General features: G+C 37.3%; 1 protein-coding gene across 1 annotated transcript in view; it reads right to left on the bottom strand.

The window, feature by feature from the left end:
• Positions 1–15,393, bottom strand: part of USP16 (ubiquitin specific peptidase 16) — a 29,737-nt gene that overhangs the window by 12,660 nt on the left and 1,684 nt on the right. Inside the window, exons 5-13 of the mRNA XM_047795232.1 lie at positions 12,921–13,022; positions 10,812–10,987; positions 7,442–7,545; positions 5,936–6,039; positions 4,526–4,713; positions 3,657–3,752; positions 2,940–3,070; positions 2,529–2,616; positions 1,398–1,474 (exon numbers count right to left, since the gene is read on the bottom strand). Of these exons, the coding sequence (XP_047651188.1) occupies positions 1,398–1,474; positions 2,529–2,616; positions 2,940–3,070; positions 3,657–3,752; positions 4,526–4,713; positions 5,936–6,039; positions 7,442–7,545; positions 10,812–10,987; positions 12,921–12,981 (1,025 nt within the window). The 5' untranslated portion in view covers positions 12,982–13,022. The remainder of the gene's footprint in view (positions 1–1,397; positions 1,475–2,528; positions 2,617–2,939; positions 3,071–3,656; positions 3,753–4,525; positions 4,714–5,935; positions 6,040–7,441; positions 7,546–10,811; positions 10,988–12,920; positions 13,023–15,393) is intronic.

Below are 15,393 nucleotides of genomic sequence, written 5' to 3'. Positions count from 1 at the left end.
AACAGCAGTTCCCGATGTGGAACAGCAGAAACAAATTCGACAAGCATCCATGAGGTACATGGGTTCAATCCCCTGGCCTCGCTCAGTGGGTCAAGGATCTGGCACTGCCATGAGCTGTGGTGTAGATCGCAGATTCGGCTCAGATCCCACGTTGCTGTGGCCTGGGAACTTCCATGGGCCCCAGGTGCGGCCCTAAAAAAGCAAAAAATATAAAAATAAAAATAAAATAAAGAAAAGCAAACAAAAATGAACCAACAAAAGCCCAAAGGAAAATGTTTCAGACAAAATTCTTCTTTTGCTTTTCTACATTCCCAGAAATAGTTTAGTATAAGGTGAAATAATTTTACTACCTAATCATTCAAATTTTTAAATATATGAAATTTGTAAGCCTTATTCAAATGACAGGTTTTCTACAGTAACACATTTTATGACAGACAGTGTGAGCAGGTATGATTCTTTCCGTTGCTCACCAATCAGCGCCAAGGAGGCAAAAAGTTGCTATGTGTAGATCCTCAACTGTGCTTTACAATACAGTAGTCACTACTAGTAAAAGGAGTAGAATTTAATTCATTTAATTTGAACTAAATGAACTAAAACTAATTGAAACTAATAATTTAGCTCCTCAGTTGCACCAGTCACATCTTAAGGGCCCAACAACCACATGTGACTACTGAATCAAACTGCAGATATGGTAGTGCTTCCTCATCAAAGAAAGTTCTGTTGGACAGACTTTTCTTGAATCTTCAAATGTCATACAACAACAAGAATAAAGTTGGGGGGAGTCCCCATTACGGCTCAGCAGAAACGAACCCGACTAGTATCCATGAGGACGCGGTTCAATCCCTGGCCTTGCTTAGTGGGTCAGGGATCTGTCATTGCCGTGAGCTGTATGGTATAGGCCAAAGACATGGCTTGGATTCTGAGTTGCTGTGGCTGTGGTGTAGGCTGGCAGCTGTAGCTCCAGTTCGACTCCTAGCCTGGGAACCGTCATATGCCATGGGTGTAGCCCTAAAAAAGCAAAAAAAAAAAAATTTACAAAAAAAAAAAGAAAGAAAGAATAAAGCTGGCTCCATGATTAGTAAACCAGCTGACAACTCACAAAGACGAGTGTAATTCCCATATCTTTGCTAAAGTCTAAGCTTTTGAAAAATAAAATTGTGATGTCACCTTAGTTCTATCTTTATAAATTTCACCATAATACTGCATAAAAAGAACATACCAAAAGTTAGCTTCTAAAGTATTCACCTTTAGAATATTGGGTAACTTTTTAAATCAATGGAAATAAAGAGAAACTATATGTTAATAACTGTGAATTCAAATACATGTGCCACCAATCCTGTCCTAAAGAATAGAGGAATTCAACTATTCTGTTTTAGTTCAAAAAGTCGGACATTACCTTTAACTTTATTTTTAGTTCTTCATCCAGTTTTTCAGTAGAATTACCAAATGCTTTAAGAATTCCTTTACTCACTCTCTAAAAGTAATAAAATGGATATATACATATACTATTAAATTTGAACTTTTAGTTATTTTCCTTAGAAAATATGTAATCAAGTCAAGAAAGTGATCAGTCAGCTCCCCCAAACTTGCTGAATAAAAATTAATATTTCTAACATCACTTTATAAAAATTAATTCAAGGAAATAAAAAGAATTATACTTATGAAATAATCACTAGCCCTCCTGAACAAAGGCACCATCTTATAATTTCAAGATTCTAACCTACTCAAACCAAAGCTTTTTAGAACATGCCCACCTCCTCTGGAAAAACCACTGAAATATCATGTCATAGAAGCATAGGGGTTAAATGAAAGCTACAGGGACTGACTCTAGTGCTCAAAGCCCAGCTCCATCATTACTGGGTGACTTTGAAACAGGTACTGAACTTCTCTACATCCGAGCTTCAGAATCCAGAGTGAGCAAATTACAGCATCTATCTCAGAAGTGCTGGGAGGACTGAGTACAGTAATTCACATAAAATACTGAGAATAGTGCTTAACATAAAATAAGAGCAAAATAAATATTAGTTGTTACCACTGTACTATTACTATTGCTATATATTCACATCCCCCAAAATTACTTTACAACTTAGCAAATAATAAAAATTTTAAAATGCAAAAAAATGTTCCCTGACTCTTACAAAATAATAATACAAAAAAACCTTCCTAGATTCAAAAAGCAGTGTTAAATCACACTCAGAATAAGAGTAAGGGTGCACTGCAACTGGGAATTGTCCAAGGAGAAACATTTTCCAGTACTTTGTAGCTCTCCCGGATAGACTGGTAGAAGAGAACCCTTAAAGAATAATGCTGTAAACATCAAGCAAATTGAAAAGGAGACTCATTACTAATTTCCTCCATTCATTCCAATAATTAAAATATACTGGTTGAAAGGCTGATAAAGGAGAAAAACACTGTAATATGATAGTCTCAATAACTAGTTTTCATTACCCTAAAACCCTTAAGACATCAAATGACAGACAAGTTAATGAAGATGAGACTATAAAATACACTTGTCAAAATATGCTAACTTGATGTTCTTCTGCTCTCATTCCATCCAATAAATATCGAAGCAGCTCCTGGCTGTCTTGCTGCTGATAGCCTTTAAAACGCACTGCTCTACAGAAAAAAAAAAAAAAAAAAAAAAGAAAAGAAAAGGAAAAAGAAAAAACAACGGTTGAGTCTACTAAAATATGAAAGAGACTATTTTTATAAAATCTGAGGACCATATCCCAAATCTTGCTCTAGTTTCTCAAAATTTGTTTAGCCCAACATCACTGGCAGATTTAATTTTCACATAAAGTATGTATTTTCTTAATCCAAATGAAATAAAGCATGCTTTAATGCATCTACTGAATTGACTCTAATGCTACCAACTTTCTTTGTATTATTTCCCAGCATCTTACTTATGCAATGAAAGCAGAATCAAAGCAGATACTCACTTTTTACAGACCTGAGAAAAGAGTTCTCTAGGTGTCACGATTCCCTTTTTGGTCTCTTGCATCTCATTAAGAAACTGGCTCATGGCTAAAGTAAGAGGGCCTGGAGGCTCAAGGTTTATTTCTAAGGGTTCCTGAATACGGGAATAAAAATTACTTTCTTCAGTGAAATTTCGGAATCATTTACTTTATCAAAATGTAACTAGTCAACTTATATTGCCAATGCTCCTAACAGAGCTGTCCCAAATAAAAGTTCAACATGTACATCAAGAGATGGAGAAAGTTTCTGGTCACGGACAGTTTGACAAAGAATGCAGTCCTACTCTTAATTTTAGATAATCGGGAACTTACTACCTAAGAACTGAAAGAGTCAAAGCAAAATGTAAATAATAAAAGTGGATAAGGTAAAATTAACTTAGCTACGCAGCATTTAAGTCACCGTAAGACGTTAAAAGTAATATCGCATGCCTAGGCCTTTACAGATACTAGCAGCATTTCCAAGAAGGAAGCCAAACACTCAGCACCAGCAGAAGACGGCCTACACAGAGCAAATCAATGTAAAGACCCCTTATAATTTAGCCTGAAAATCTTTCACTTGGTAGCTTGAAACAAAACAAACAAAAAAGGTGAAAATGAACATCAATTCTTAAAAATAATATAAAAAGTGGATGCTGAGAGAAGAAAAGTACTGACAATAGAAGAAAATTTTAAAGTACATACTGTTAGAGCCAAATCAGGTGGTTCAATTTTTACAATTGTTCCAGACATTTTTACTTCTTTTAGTAATTCTCTAAGCACTGGGGTCTGTGACAAATTCTGGAATACAGCATAGAAAAGAAAAGGGAAATATTTAAATGCAAATCAGTTCATTCAAATACTTTTCAAGTGGCTATTCTATCCAAACAGAAAATCACTAAAAACACTGCAACTCTTACTGTGTCTATCTTGGGAAACAAAAAGAAACATCACGCTCTTCTCACCACTCTATGTGGCTCATCAGTACTTCAGTTCTGGGCTTACTTGTCACCTCAGAAGGCATTCTCCCAGCCACCGAATATGAAGGGGCTACCCTACCACCACCACCTCTTACCACCACTTGTAACTAAGGTATTTCTTTCTGTACTCAGTTCTCCTGTGCTTCCCAAGTGAAAGTTCTATGAAAGAAGGGGCAGTGTTTGTTTTGAACCCTACTGCACCCCAGCGCTTAGCACAGGGTCTTACTATCATGCAAGGTAATCATTCCCTTGAATTTTCTTTGGAAACATAGAAACAAACTACTCAGGAGGGAGAAGCTCAACATTATAAGTAGCAAGTAAGTAAAAACACCCTAGGAGTTCGGGCTGTGGTGCAATAGGATCAGAGGCATCTTGGGAGCACTGGGATATGGATTCAATCCCCAGCCCAGCACAGCCCTGGGTTAAGGATCCAGTGTTGCCATAGCTATGGCTTAGGTCACAACTGCACCTCGGGTCTGACCCCTGGCCTGGAAACTCCATATGCTGTGGGGCAGCCAAAAAAACAACAACAAAAAAAACACCTATGAGGGAAACATCAAATTTTTTTAAAGGGGGAAAAGTTAAGTTTGGCACCTGCATAACTGCATTGAAGAAACATGTATTTCCCAAGTTACTGAGTCCTTTCACAGTTATTTGGGAAGCAGAATTCATGGAAGGATTTTCTTTAGCCTTGTTTTCTTTCTTTTCTCTCTCTTGCTCATTTTTACTCTCTTTTTCCAGTTTTTTATTTTCAAGTTCAATATTACCATTATCTTTGGCTGCTTTTTGGAAAAAAAAAAGAAAAAGACATAGCAAAATGTGTAATAAAGCCATACCAAAGGCAAAGTTATACTTGGGACCAGAATTTGTGAATTTTACCCAATAGCATGATTTGCCATCTATTTGATTTTCAGTGTTTTCTTGTAAGTAAATTATCATCAAGAGGGAACACCAATTAACAAAAAATGTTCGGAACTGACTTAAGTATTACTTTGACAATTGAAACAAATGTTATATGCTTCAATATAAACCCCTTTTTTTTACCACATATGGTTTTACAAATGGGCATATTTTACCCTCTGAAGTCAGAGTATAAAGCAATTAAGAAAAGAATGCAGACATGAAATTTTTAAATGAAGTTCAAGAGTCAAAAACCAACTTGCAGGAGTTCCCGGTGTGGCGCAACGGAAACAAATGCAACTAGGAATCATGAGGTCTCAGGTTTGATCCCTGGCCTTGCTCAGTGGATTCAGGATCCGGCGTTGCCGTGAGCTGTGGTGTAGGTCACAGATGTGGCTCAGATCTGGCGTTGCTGTGGCTCTGGAGTAGGCGGGGCAGCTGTAGCTCCGATTAGACCCTTAGCCTGGGAACCACCATATGCCGTGGGTGCAGCCCTAGAAAGACCAAAAAAAAAAAAGCCAACGTGCACAACACTGTACATCAACTATACTTTAATTAACAACAACAACAAAAAATGCCCAACAACCTGGAGTTAGGAACAAACAGTTCTGGCTCTGGCTCTGCAAACGATACTTCTGTGACAGAAGAAAATCTAAACAAGCTTTTAAAGCATGTAATGATGAAAACCAACACAGTAAAATTATGAATGAAAAAAAAAAACTTAAGAAGTATCAGGTCTTTGAAGAAGTAACAAGCGCTTTATGTTTACATCATCCAATGTAACAAATAAATTCATTATAAGACAGGTCTTCCTTAGGCCCCTGTGCCAGGGTATGGGAACAGGATGCTACTGCCCATTACTTAGTCCAAACTCCTCATTACATACGACTACCTTATTCCTCAGGTTCCTGTCTAATTCTAACTCCTTATAATTATCTACATTCTCACTGTTTCACATTTTTAACCAAAAAACAGTTTCATAGTTTGAAATCAATCATAAATAATATTATTCAGCTATATGTAATGCTCCAGAATATTTATCTAAGTATCAGCAGATTATATAAGTCAACATTACAGTATATATTAAGAAACAAGTTATTTTACCTGATTTTGGAGCTGTAATACCAGCTTGTTTTCTAACATAGTCAACCACCTGACCCAATCGGTTTGAATTACAATACTGGACCTCATCATCACATAGGTAACACCTGTGTCCCAAAAGATCCCAGAGAAGAAAAGTAACCAACTGACAACCACAAGGGGGAACACATTTTAATTCATGGACCTCAAAGTGTGTAACCCTCAAATTACTCTACTAAAGATACTAAAAACAAAAATGTCATGTTCTCTTGAAGGACTACACATATTAAGACTGGTGTACTGTTAGGTAAGGTTAGCTTCAATTATGACTATCTATAAATACTGTGAAAAAACTCCAAACATTTTACTGAAATGGCTATTTTTAACCATTAAAGTCGAAAGATTTTTCTTATTATGTTAACACTGGTTTTTAAAGATGTAAAACTATATTTGAATGATATTAAAAAACAGGAAACGCCAGCCTGACATTTTCATGTAGATTTATTGCCAAAACTTACCATATTCTCAGCTTTTCTGCAATTTGTACTTAGTGTCCCAATTTTTTTTCACAATTTATTTATTTATTTATTTTTTGTAGTTCAAATGCATGGGTTTTTTTTTAATTTAATTAATCACAATTTATTGATGAGTAGATTGATTCCTCTGCCAATACATAAAGGATCAAAGTGTTCTTTCTCTTTAGATGGTTTATATCATTTTTACTTCCAAAGCGCTACTGAGAGTTTTCCTTAAAAAGCATACATGCATATACAGGCATGTATATGGAGGAATAGCCCTCTTTTATCAAAGCCAAAATTAGAGCATGCTGTACACATTTTTCTACAGCTTACCTTTTTTACTTGACAATATAAAGCAGAGGAATTCCATGTCAGTTCATGATACTATAACTCAGTCTTTTAAACAAATGCATAGTATTCCATTGCGTAAGTTATTTCACTAGCTCTTTACTGACAGTGATGTGGGTGTCCCAATTTTTATTTATTTATTTATTTATTTATTTATTTTGCATTTTCTTGGGCCGCTCCCGTGGCATATGGAGGTTCCCAGGCTAGGGGTCTAATCAGAGCTGTAGCCACTGGCCTACGCCAGAGTCACAGCAACGCAGGATCCGAGCTGCGTCTGCCACCTACACCACAGCTCACAGCAACACCGGATCCTTAACCCACTGAGTAAGGGCAGGGACCGAACCCGCAACCTCATTGTTCCTAGTCAGATTCGTTAACCACTGCGCCACGACAGGAACTCCCTCAATTTTTAAACTAAAAACAATCTACCAATGCTCTATAATACCACAAGCAAGAAAAAAAGGGGTGAGAATTCTTAAGTCTTTTACATGCTACAGTTTTTGTGTTTATACAGTACTTCTCATCACATTCTCTAGCCTTCTGAACGCACTTAAACAAATACTACAAAAATTTTAACTTTCTTGCTCCTTCAACATTTCAAACACCTCCATTCTCCAATATTTCAAATAATTTCCAGTAAGTGGGCACAGGAGTTGAAACTCACCATACACTCCAGTTGTCCAAACTAAGAACCAGGCAATGAGGTTCAGATCTTGGCGTCATGTAGTGCTTCAAGGCATGCTGCTCCTGAGAATCTCTGCCACAGCCCTAGAAAACCATAATCATAAACCTCAAAGGCACAAACATTCACCAGGAGAGAATTCATGATCTATAATAAACAAAGTGGCTCAAGAGATTCTGCCATTCTTACAATTTTGAAAATAAGACTTTAGACTCTAGAGAGATTGTTAAAACTTAAATAGAATAGGCAATGAGGACATCTAAAGAAGAAGGTATTTCGAAAACCCTGCACGACAAGTGCTCTTCTGTGCCAACTTGCCCTTTTCAGTCCCAACTAAGCCAGGCTAATGCAGTCATTCACTAGATTTAGTTTGGACCCCGTAACACCTTTCTAAATGTCTTCCTAACTTTAATCTTTCTTTTTAAAATTTTTTTGGCCATGTCTGCAGCATGCAGAAGTTCCTGGGCCAAGGATCACACCCCAGACACAGCAGGGACAACACCAAATCTTTAACTTCACTGAGCCAAGAGGGAACTCCCCAACATTTCTTCATATACACATTTTCTCAGTTTAATATTCCTAAAACAAAGCTTTGTTAATATAGTCAATTCAAAAGTGATGAATTATTCTTAAACTCCTACTCAATAAACCCAATACTCTCTGACTCCAATCCACCTTTCCAGGGTTAGCTCCCACATGCTCCTATTTGAATACCGTCTACCATCTAAAAACACTCAGCACTTCCACAATACAATTTTTTTCACATTATTTCATTTGTCTTGAAATTCTTTTTTTTTTTCCAGGGCCACACATGAGGCACATGGAAGTTCCCAGATGGAGCTGTAGCTGCCAGCCCACACCACAGCAACACCAGATCTGAACCACATCTGCAACCTATGCCACAACATGTGACAACATCGGATCCTGAACCCACTGAGATGCCAGGGATCAAACACGCATCCTCATGGATACTAGTCGGGTTCTTAACCCGCTGAGCCACAATGGGAACTCCTGTCATGAAATCCTTTACAGTTCTGCCACTGATCAAATCTCACCTAGTCTTTAGGATCTTGCTCAAAGGCCACTTCCTCTCAGAAGCCTATGCTTATCCTCTCATGAGAAAATGCTGTATTCTTCCTATCAACAAACTCCTACAAAATATGCCATAAATTCCCAGTGGCATTCCTTATTTTCTATCTTATGTTAAAGTTGTTAATGCTGATATCCTTTATCCCCTTGACTGTAATTCCTGAAGGCATGAAAAACAGAATTAATCTATTACCAAAAAACTAGCAAAATGAACATCAACAAGTATTAATTGAACAAGTAAATGGGAGATCTTTGCCTATAAGATGCATAAGCATATTCATAAAGGAACATGATCAGACTGTCTAATCTAGATGATTAAATCACTGCTAAGAAATACATCTTTACTGTGTATCTATCTGAACCAGGCCTCCAACTCCCTTGGATGGCATTACAATAAATGGTCCTGTTTCTACTATAGCTCCTAAAAATACACTTTGTAGGGGAAAAACTTATCAATGGCTTCTAATCTATGTCTTAACTATGACATAAACCTACTGATTTAATTTATCTCACTCAACATTTAATTCTAAAATAAATAAAATTTGATATTAATTTTGAAAATTATAACACCATTTGAGATCATCTGAAACCTAAAAACAAGATGAGTTATTTTAAGACAACAGTTGAGAATCCCTTGCTAACAGTGCAAAAGATGACTATAGGATTAAAGTTAACGGTTAATATTGACATTATCTTACCCTTAGGAATTAAAAAAATACACAGCAAAATAAATAAAATTTTAATTGGAAATGTATTGTGGAATATTTGAAGTAGCAAAATATATTCATTCTCACCATATGTATTTAAGAGATTCAATGAAAGCTTTTCAAATACAAATGAACAATAAACATATTCTTTGCTAATACCTAAAACTGTCTGATCACAATGAGACATCATCTATCAAATGGTTAAAATAAAATATTGTGCAGTTCCCATCACGGCTCAGCAGAAACTAATCTGACTAGGGTCCACGAGGACACAGGGATCCCTGGCCTCAGTCAGTGGGTTAAGGATCTGGCATTGCTGTGAGCCATGGTGTAGGTCACAGACAAGGCTCGGATCCTGAATTGCTGTGGCTGTGGCGTAGGCTGGCAGCTGTAGCTCTGATTCAACCCCTAGCCTGGGAACCTCCACATGCCGTGGGTGCAGTCCTAAAAAAAAAGAAAAGAATCAGTACAGCCATACCATGGAATACTACTCAGCAATAAAAAAGAACAAACTATTGATACATACGACGTGAGGAACCTTCAGATGATTATACTGAGTGAAAAAAGCCAATGTCCAAATGTTGTATACTACATGATCCACTGATACATTTTTGAAATGACAAAATTTTAGAAATAGGGAACAGATCAGTGCTTGCTAGGGGCTAGAAGGGAGGGATGGCAGTAGAGAAGTGATATGATTTTACAAAGGCAACACAAGAGATCCATGTGATGGTGGAACTATGCAATACCTTGACTGTTTGTGGATAAATGAATCCACACAGATGACAAACTGTACAGAACTTAATATACACAAACACACATGTACAATACACATATACACACACAAAGAGAAGTAAAACTGGGGAGACCTGATTACGACTGATGGATTGTGTCAATGTTGGTATCTTGGTTGTAATATTATATCACAGTTTTATAAAATGTTACTACTGCCTGGTAGCCCAGTTCCCTAATATATAAACTGAACCTACCACCAAGGCTGACTAAGAGGCCCTCCTGACATTCAGTTCCATGGTCATACCTGTAAGCTGTTCTGCCACCCAGAGATCTTCCACTCCCAAGGCATTCATTTCCCCAGCTGCCAGGATTGTGGCTTGGTGACAGTTCACAGCTGTCCATCCCCAGGAACTATCCTCAGTGGAAAGAAGCTACCTTGCCCAAGGTCAGTTCCCATCCCCAGGGGGAGCCCACATCCAATAACTGATCCAGGCACAAGCACAAAAGTCTGGCCCCGTGCCTCAATTCAGGACCTCTCTGAAGGGCAGAGTTCATTCTGGGATCAGCTGAGGCCCCGTAGCATTGCCTCTTTGTACACATATTACCTCCCTGCTCCCTCACTGTTTTTCTGGCACAGTACCTGAGAACACTCCCCAATAAGCCACCTACACACAAATTTCAATATCAGAATCTGTTCCCCAGAGAACATGACATATGCTAGCTAACATTCTGGTTACCCATACTGTGCTTTTAGGTAATACCTTCTAAAATAAGTTCAAAGAGTTTAATAAAATCCCACATGAATCAAAATCTAAGCATACCTGATGGCCACATTTAAGACAAAGCCAAACCGAAGGATTTTCTGTTTCTTCTTCAGATTTATCTTTCACTTTATTGTCCGTCTTACAGTCTTGGCAAATGTTCCATTCCACATTCACCAAAGCCTTTTTCAAATTACCTTGTTCCAGTCCTTTTCTAATGTGTCTGCACATGGGTTCTATTAAAACAAATAATAAAGGAGGACATGAGGTAAAATACGACTTTCTTCAGTTAATCTCAAAACTTACACACTTGATTTGAACTTCAAAAATGAATTTACTCTATAAACAAATTGTTAGATAACCCAAAACCTTACATTTTTGTTTGATATTTGATTATGAGATTATGTAAGAAAGTGATTTTATACAAATTTTGAAGTCCTCCATATAACCACCACCACCCCAAATTCACTTCAATTTCTTTATCACATGCATTATTCTCTTTTATTTTAAAATGTCTGTAGAGAAGGTCCCTCATTCAACAATAGTCAATAGCACAGCCAGCGCAGGCCTGGCACTGTGGTAGATGCCCGGAAACCTAAAAGTGACCAACTCACAGCTCTTTCTTTGAGCAGCTCCATGCCGGCAGGAGAGGCAAATAAGTAAATAAATGTACAAGAATCTCCAAAACATACTACTGTAGCCCAAAAGAAGGCTAATGTCAATGAAAGTTTCACAAGGGAGGCAATGTCTGTATAATCTTGGAAGATATTTTTCAGAAATAAAAATTTATCATATTGTTTAAGCACTTAACCACAAGCCAGAAACTGTACTAAATGTTTGCACACAGTATCTCATTTACTCTGTACAACTACCCTCGAAGGAAGACACTACTATCCCAATGACAGATGAGAAAAAAACTCAAATTTATTGCTTGAGGTCACAGAGCTACTGAGTGGTTATGCTGGAATTTGGACTCAAGTCTTCTTTATTTCAAGCTCATAGTTTAAAACTATGACCTCATGGAGTAAAAAAAACAATCAGAAGAGGCTACATCCTGCAATCAAAGGAATGAAGATATAAATGTAAAAGTGCATGCTGTCTGCTCAGAATGGCAGTCACACGTGTAAAAAGGAGCAGCTGGACTTGAGAATGAAAACCCACTAGGGTCAGATCAGTATCAGGCTTTGCAAGCCATTCTAAAGAGCTTCAGTATTTTCAGGGCCCCTAGAGGTTTAGAAACTCATCAAGTGGCACAATCAGCTTTATGTCCAACGACCTTGCACCAAAAAAATATAACTGCAAATAAGATCACGTGAAAAACTACTAAATCCTAGCAAGTAGCCAAAAAAACACAACCTAAAAAAAGAAAATACTTTTTCAACTAGCAAATCAGCAAAGATTTTTTACAAATGATGCTAACCTGTTTTAATAAGGGTTCAGGAAAATGAGCACTATGTTATCCTGCCAGGGGGCCTATAAATTAGTAAAACATTTCTGGTTTTTTTGTTGGTTTTTTGCTTTTTAGGGCTGCACCTGCAGCATATTGAAGCTCCCAGGGTAGAGGTCAAACTAGAGCTACAGCTGCCAGCCTACGCCACAGCCAGGGCAACTCGGGATCTGAGCCATGTCTGTGAACTACATATACCACAGCTCACAGCAACACCGGATCCTAACCCACTGAAAGAGGCCAGGGACTGAACCCACATCCTCATGGATACTGGTCATATTCGTTTCCACTGTGCCACAATGGGAACTTCCTAGTAAAATATTTCTGAAGAACAATTTGGCAACAGATCCAAATATTGAAATATTTATGCCATTTAATTCAGCAACTCTAATTCTTGGATATGTAAGGAGAAGATAACCAGATGTGCAGAGTTTTAGCTACAAAAAATGTGTGCTATCACTCCATTCATAACAATGCAGTTGTTAAAGACTACCTAAATTTATAACAATAGGGGATTCTCTAAATAAATTATGAAATATACACTCATGGTCTTTTACATCACTGGAATAAATACCATGTTAAAATGTTGCAAAGACTATTAAATGACATGTCTACACAAACATGAAGTTAAAACCCAAATTAAAGAACAATAATGTACACTTTGATCCTATTTTTACGTATTAAAATATATACCCGTTAAAGATTTAATTGGTGAAATATACCTAAAGATTCAGAAGAATCATCAATTGGAACAGTTTTTCCCTTTGTCCGTTTCTTTCCCATGTTGGCACTTTATGGATTACTTACTGACACAAAATAACAATCTAGAAGACAAGATAAAGTTAGCTTGACAAAAAAAAGAGTATGTTTTACAATTCTCTAGGAGATAGTAATGTAACTAAACCACATTTTGTGTGTCTATCATACTTTATAAGTTATAAAAACCACTCACACATGTAATCTAGTTTTCCATAAGAACTCTGAAGTAGACAGAGTATTACCTCTGTTTTTCATGGCTCAAGAAACTAATTCTTAGTAAGGTTAAGAAATCTACAATAAATGCAAAGGTCATAGGAGGCAACCTATGTCTTTTTACACAGATCTCGAAAAGTCTCAGCACTTTATACACTATTAGGAATTCAACCTCTCACTACATAAATGTGGAATAGTGGTGGCACTTTGAAATGTAAGATAATTTCCCTTCCTTCTAAGCTATCTTTCTTAACTCTTGCAGGTAATGCAATTAGAATGATAATTTCTCAAAGAAAATTTAAAATAATTCTGAGAACAATCTCTGAGAAGGAGTTAGAAAATTTACAAAATAACTTCAAAGCCACATATAAAAAGTGATATGCAGTGTTGCATTTTTTCCACACCAGGACTTGCTATGGATGTTAGCTGAAAATTGATTACATCTACATTCTCAACCATTTACATTATTATTCTTGCCAAAATCAGTTTGGAAGACTATGACAAATCTAGTTCATATCAAATCTTCACCTCTTTGGTCAACAATTCAAAATTTAAAAACATGAAAAACATTGAAAGTACATATAGGTCCATCTAGCTTTATTATTATTATTTTTTTTTAGGGCCACACCTGTGGCATATGAAGTTCCCAGGAGGCTAGGGGTTAAATCGGACCTGCAGCTGCCGGTCTACACCAGAGCCACAGCAACGCCACATCTGAGCCACATCTTCAACCTACACTGCAGCTCACGGCAGCACCAGATCCTGTACCCACTGCGTAGGGCCAGGGATTGAACCTGCATCCTCATGGATACTAGTCAAGTTTGTTACTGCTGAGCCATAAAGGGAACTCCTAGCAAACTTTAAATATTAGAGATTTTGAAAAGTTACATTTTAAATACATTAGAAAAATAGCATAAAAATTGCTTAAATGACTATAATAATTTTACCTAGAATGCTTATCAAAATTCTAATGGCATAAAAGGAAAGTAGGAATTGGGACATGTGTTCTCAAAAATACTTCCCAATTAATTCTGATACTTAGCTGTCATCCTTCCCTGGCTTAGAGTCTTAGATGTATCCCTCCTTTAGCTATTAATGGGTTAGTGTAATTAAAGGTAATTCCAAAGGTGTGCATGAAAAATGAATGCCAAATCAAATAATTGTTAACCTTTTCAAAGATAATATAAAATGAAACAAGGTTTCAAGTTTACAAAGTAAATGAATTAACCACTAGCAAAAGAACAGTACTTGTGCTATATATATATATATATATATATATTTTTTTTTAGGGCTGCACCCACTGCATACAGAACTAGGGGTCGAACTGGAGCTGAAGCACCAGCCTACACCACAGCCACAGCAACAAACTTGCTATATTTTTATATTTTAGGTATATATAAAATGAGAGTATATTTCATGTACTTGTCTCACCCTAAAATAAAATTTAACATGATTTATCTTATCTAGAGTTGTAGATTTTAAGAGGAAAAAATAGCACTCAAGTTTTCACCTCCATTTTCATCATACTTTATTCAAAGTACAGATTTTCAGCACACCCTCCTGTGCTATGCACTCATGGTCCCTTACAAATTGTCCCCAATGTTCTGCTAACCCTGACTCTCATTACTTCTCAACAAAGAAACACTAAGGTTTAATTATACAGTGCTTCTGATCTTCGAGCCTTTTCATAAACATTATCTCCTTTAATTTTCACAAAATCCTGTAAATGGAGCACTTCACTAAAGAAGGAAACTCAGGAGTTCCCATCGTGGCAAAGTGGTTAACGAATCCGACTAGGAACCATGAGGTTGCGGGTTTGGTCCCTGCCCTTGCTCAGTGGGTTAACGATCCGGCATTGCCATGAGCTGTAGTGTAGGTTGCAGACCCGGCTCGGATCCCGCGTTGCTGTGGCTCTGGCATAGGCCGGTGGCTACAGCTCCGATTCAACCCCTAGCCTGGGAACCTCCATATGCCGCGGGAGCGGCCCAAGAAATAGCAACAACAACAAAAAAGACAAAAAAAAAAGGAAACTCAGAAACAAAATAATGAAAGCTCACAGGGAAGAACTGACTTGTGGCTGCCTGGGGGAGAGGGAGGGAGTGGGAGGGATGGGGAGCTTGGGGTTATCTGATACAACTTGGAATGGATTTACAATGAGATCCTGCTGAGTAGCATTGAGAACTATGTCTAGATACTTATATTGCAACAGAACAAAGGGTGGAA

The sequence above is a fragment of the Phacochoerus africanus genome, chromosome 1 (genome assembly GCF_016906955.1).
Source record: "Phacochoerus africanus isolate WHEZ1 chromosome 1, ROS_Pafr_v1, whole genome shotgun sequence".
Lineage (NCBI taxonomy): Eukaryota > Metazoa > Chordata > Mammalia > Artiodactyla > Suidae > Phacochoerus > Phacochoerus africanus.
Note: the sequence above shows the minus strand (reverse complement) of the source record. Positions and strands in the feature narration are given on the sequence as shown.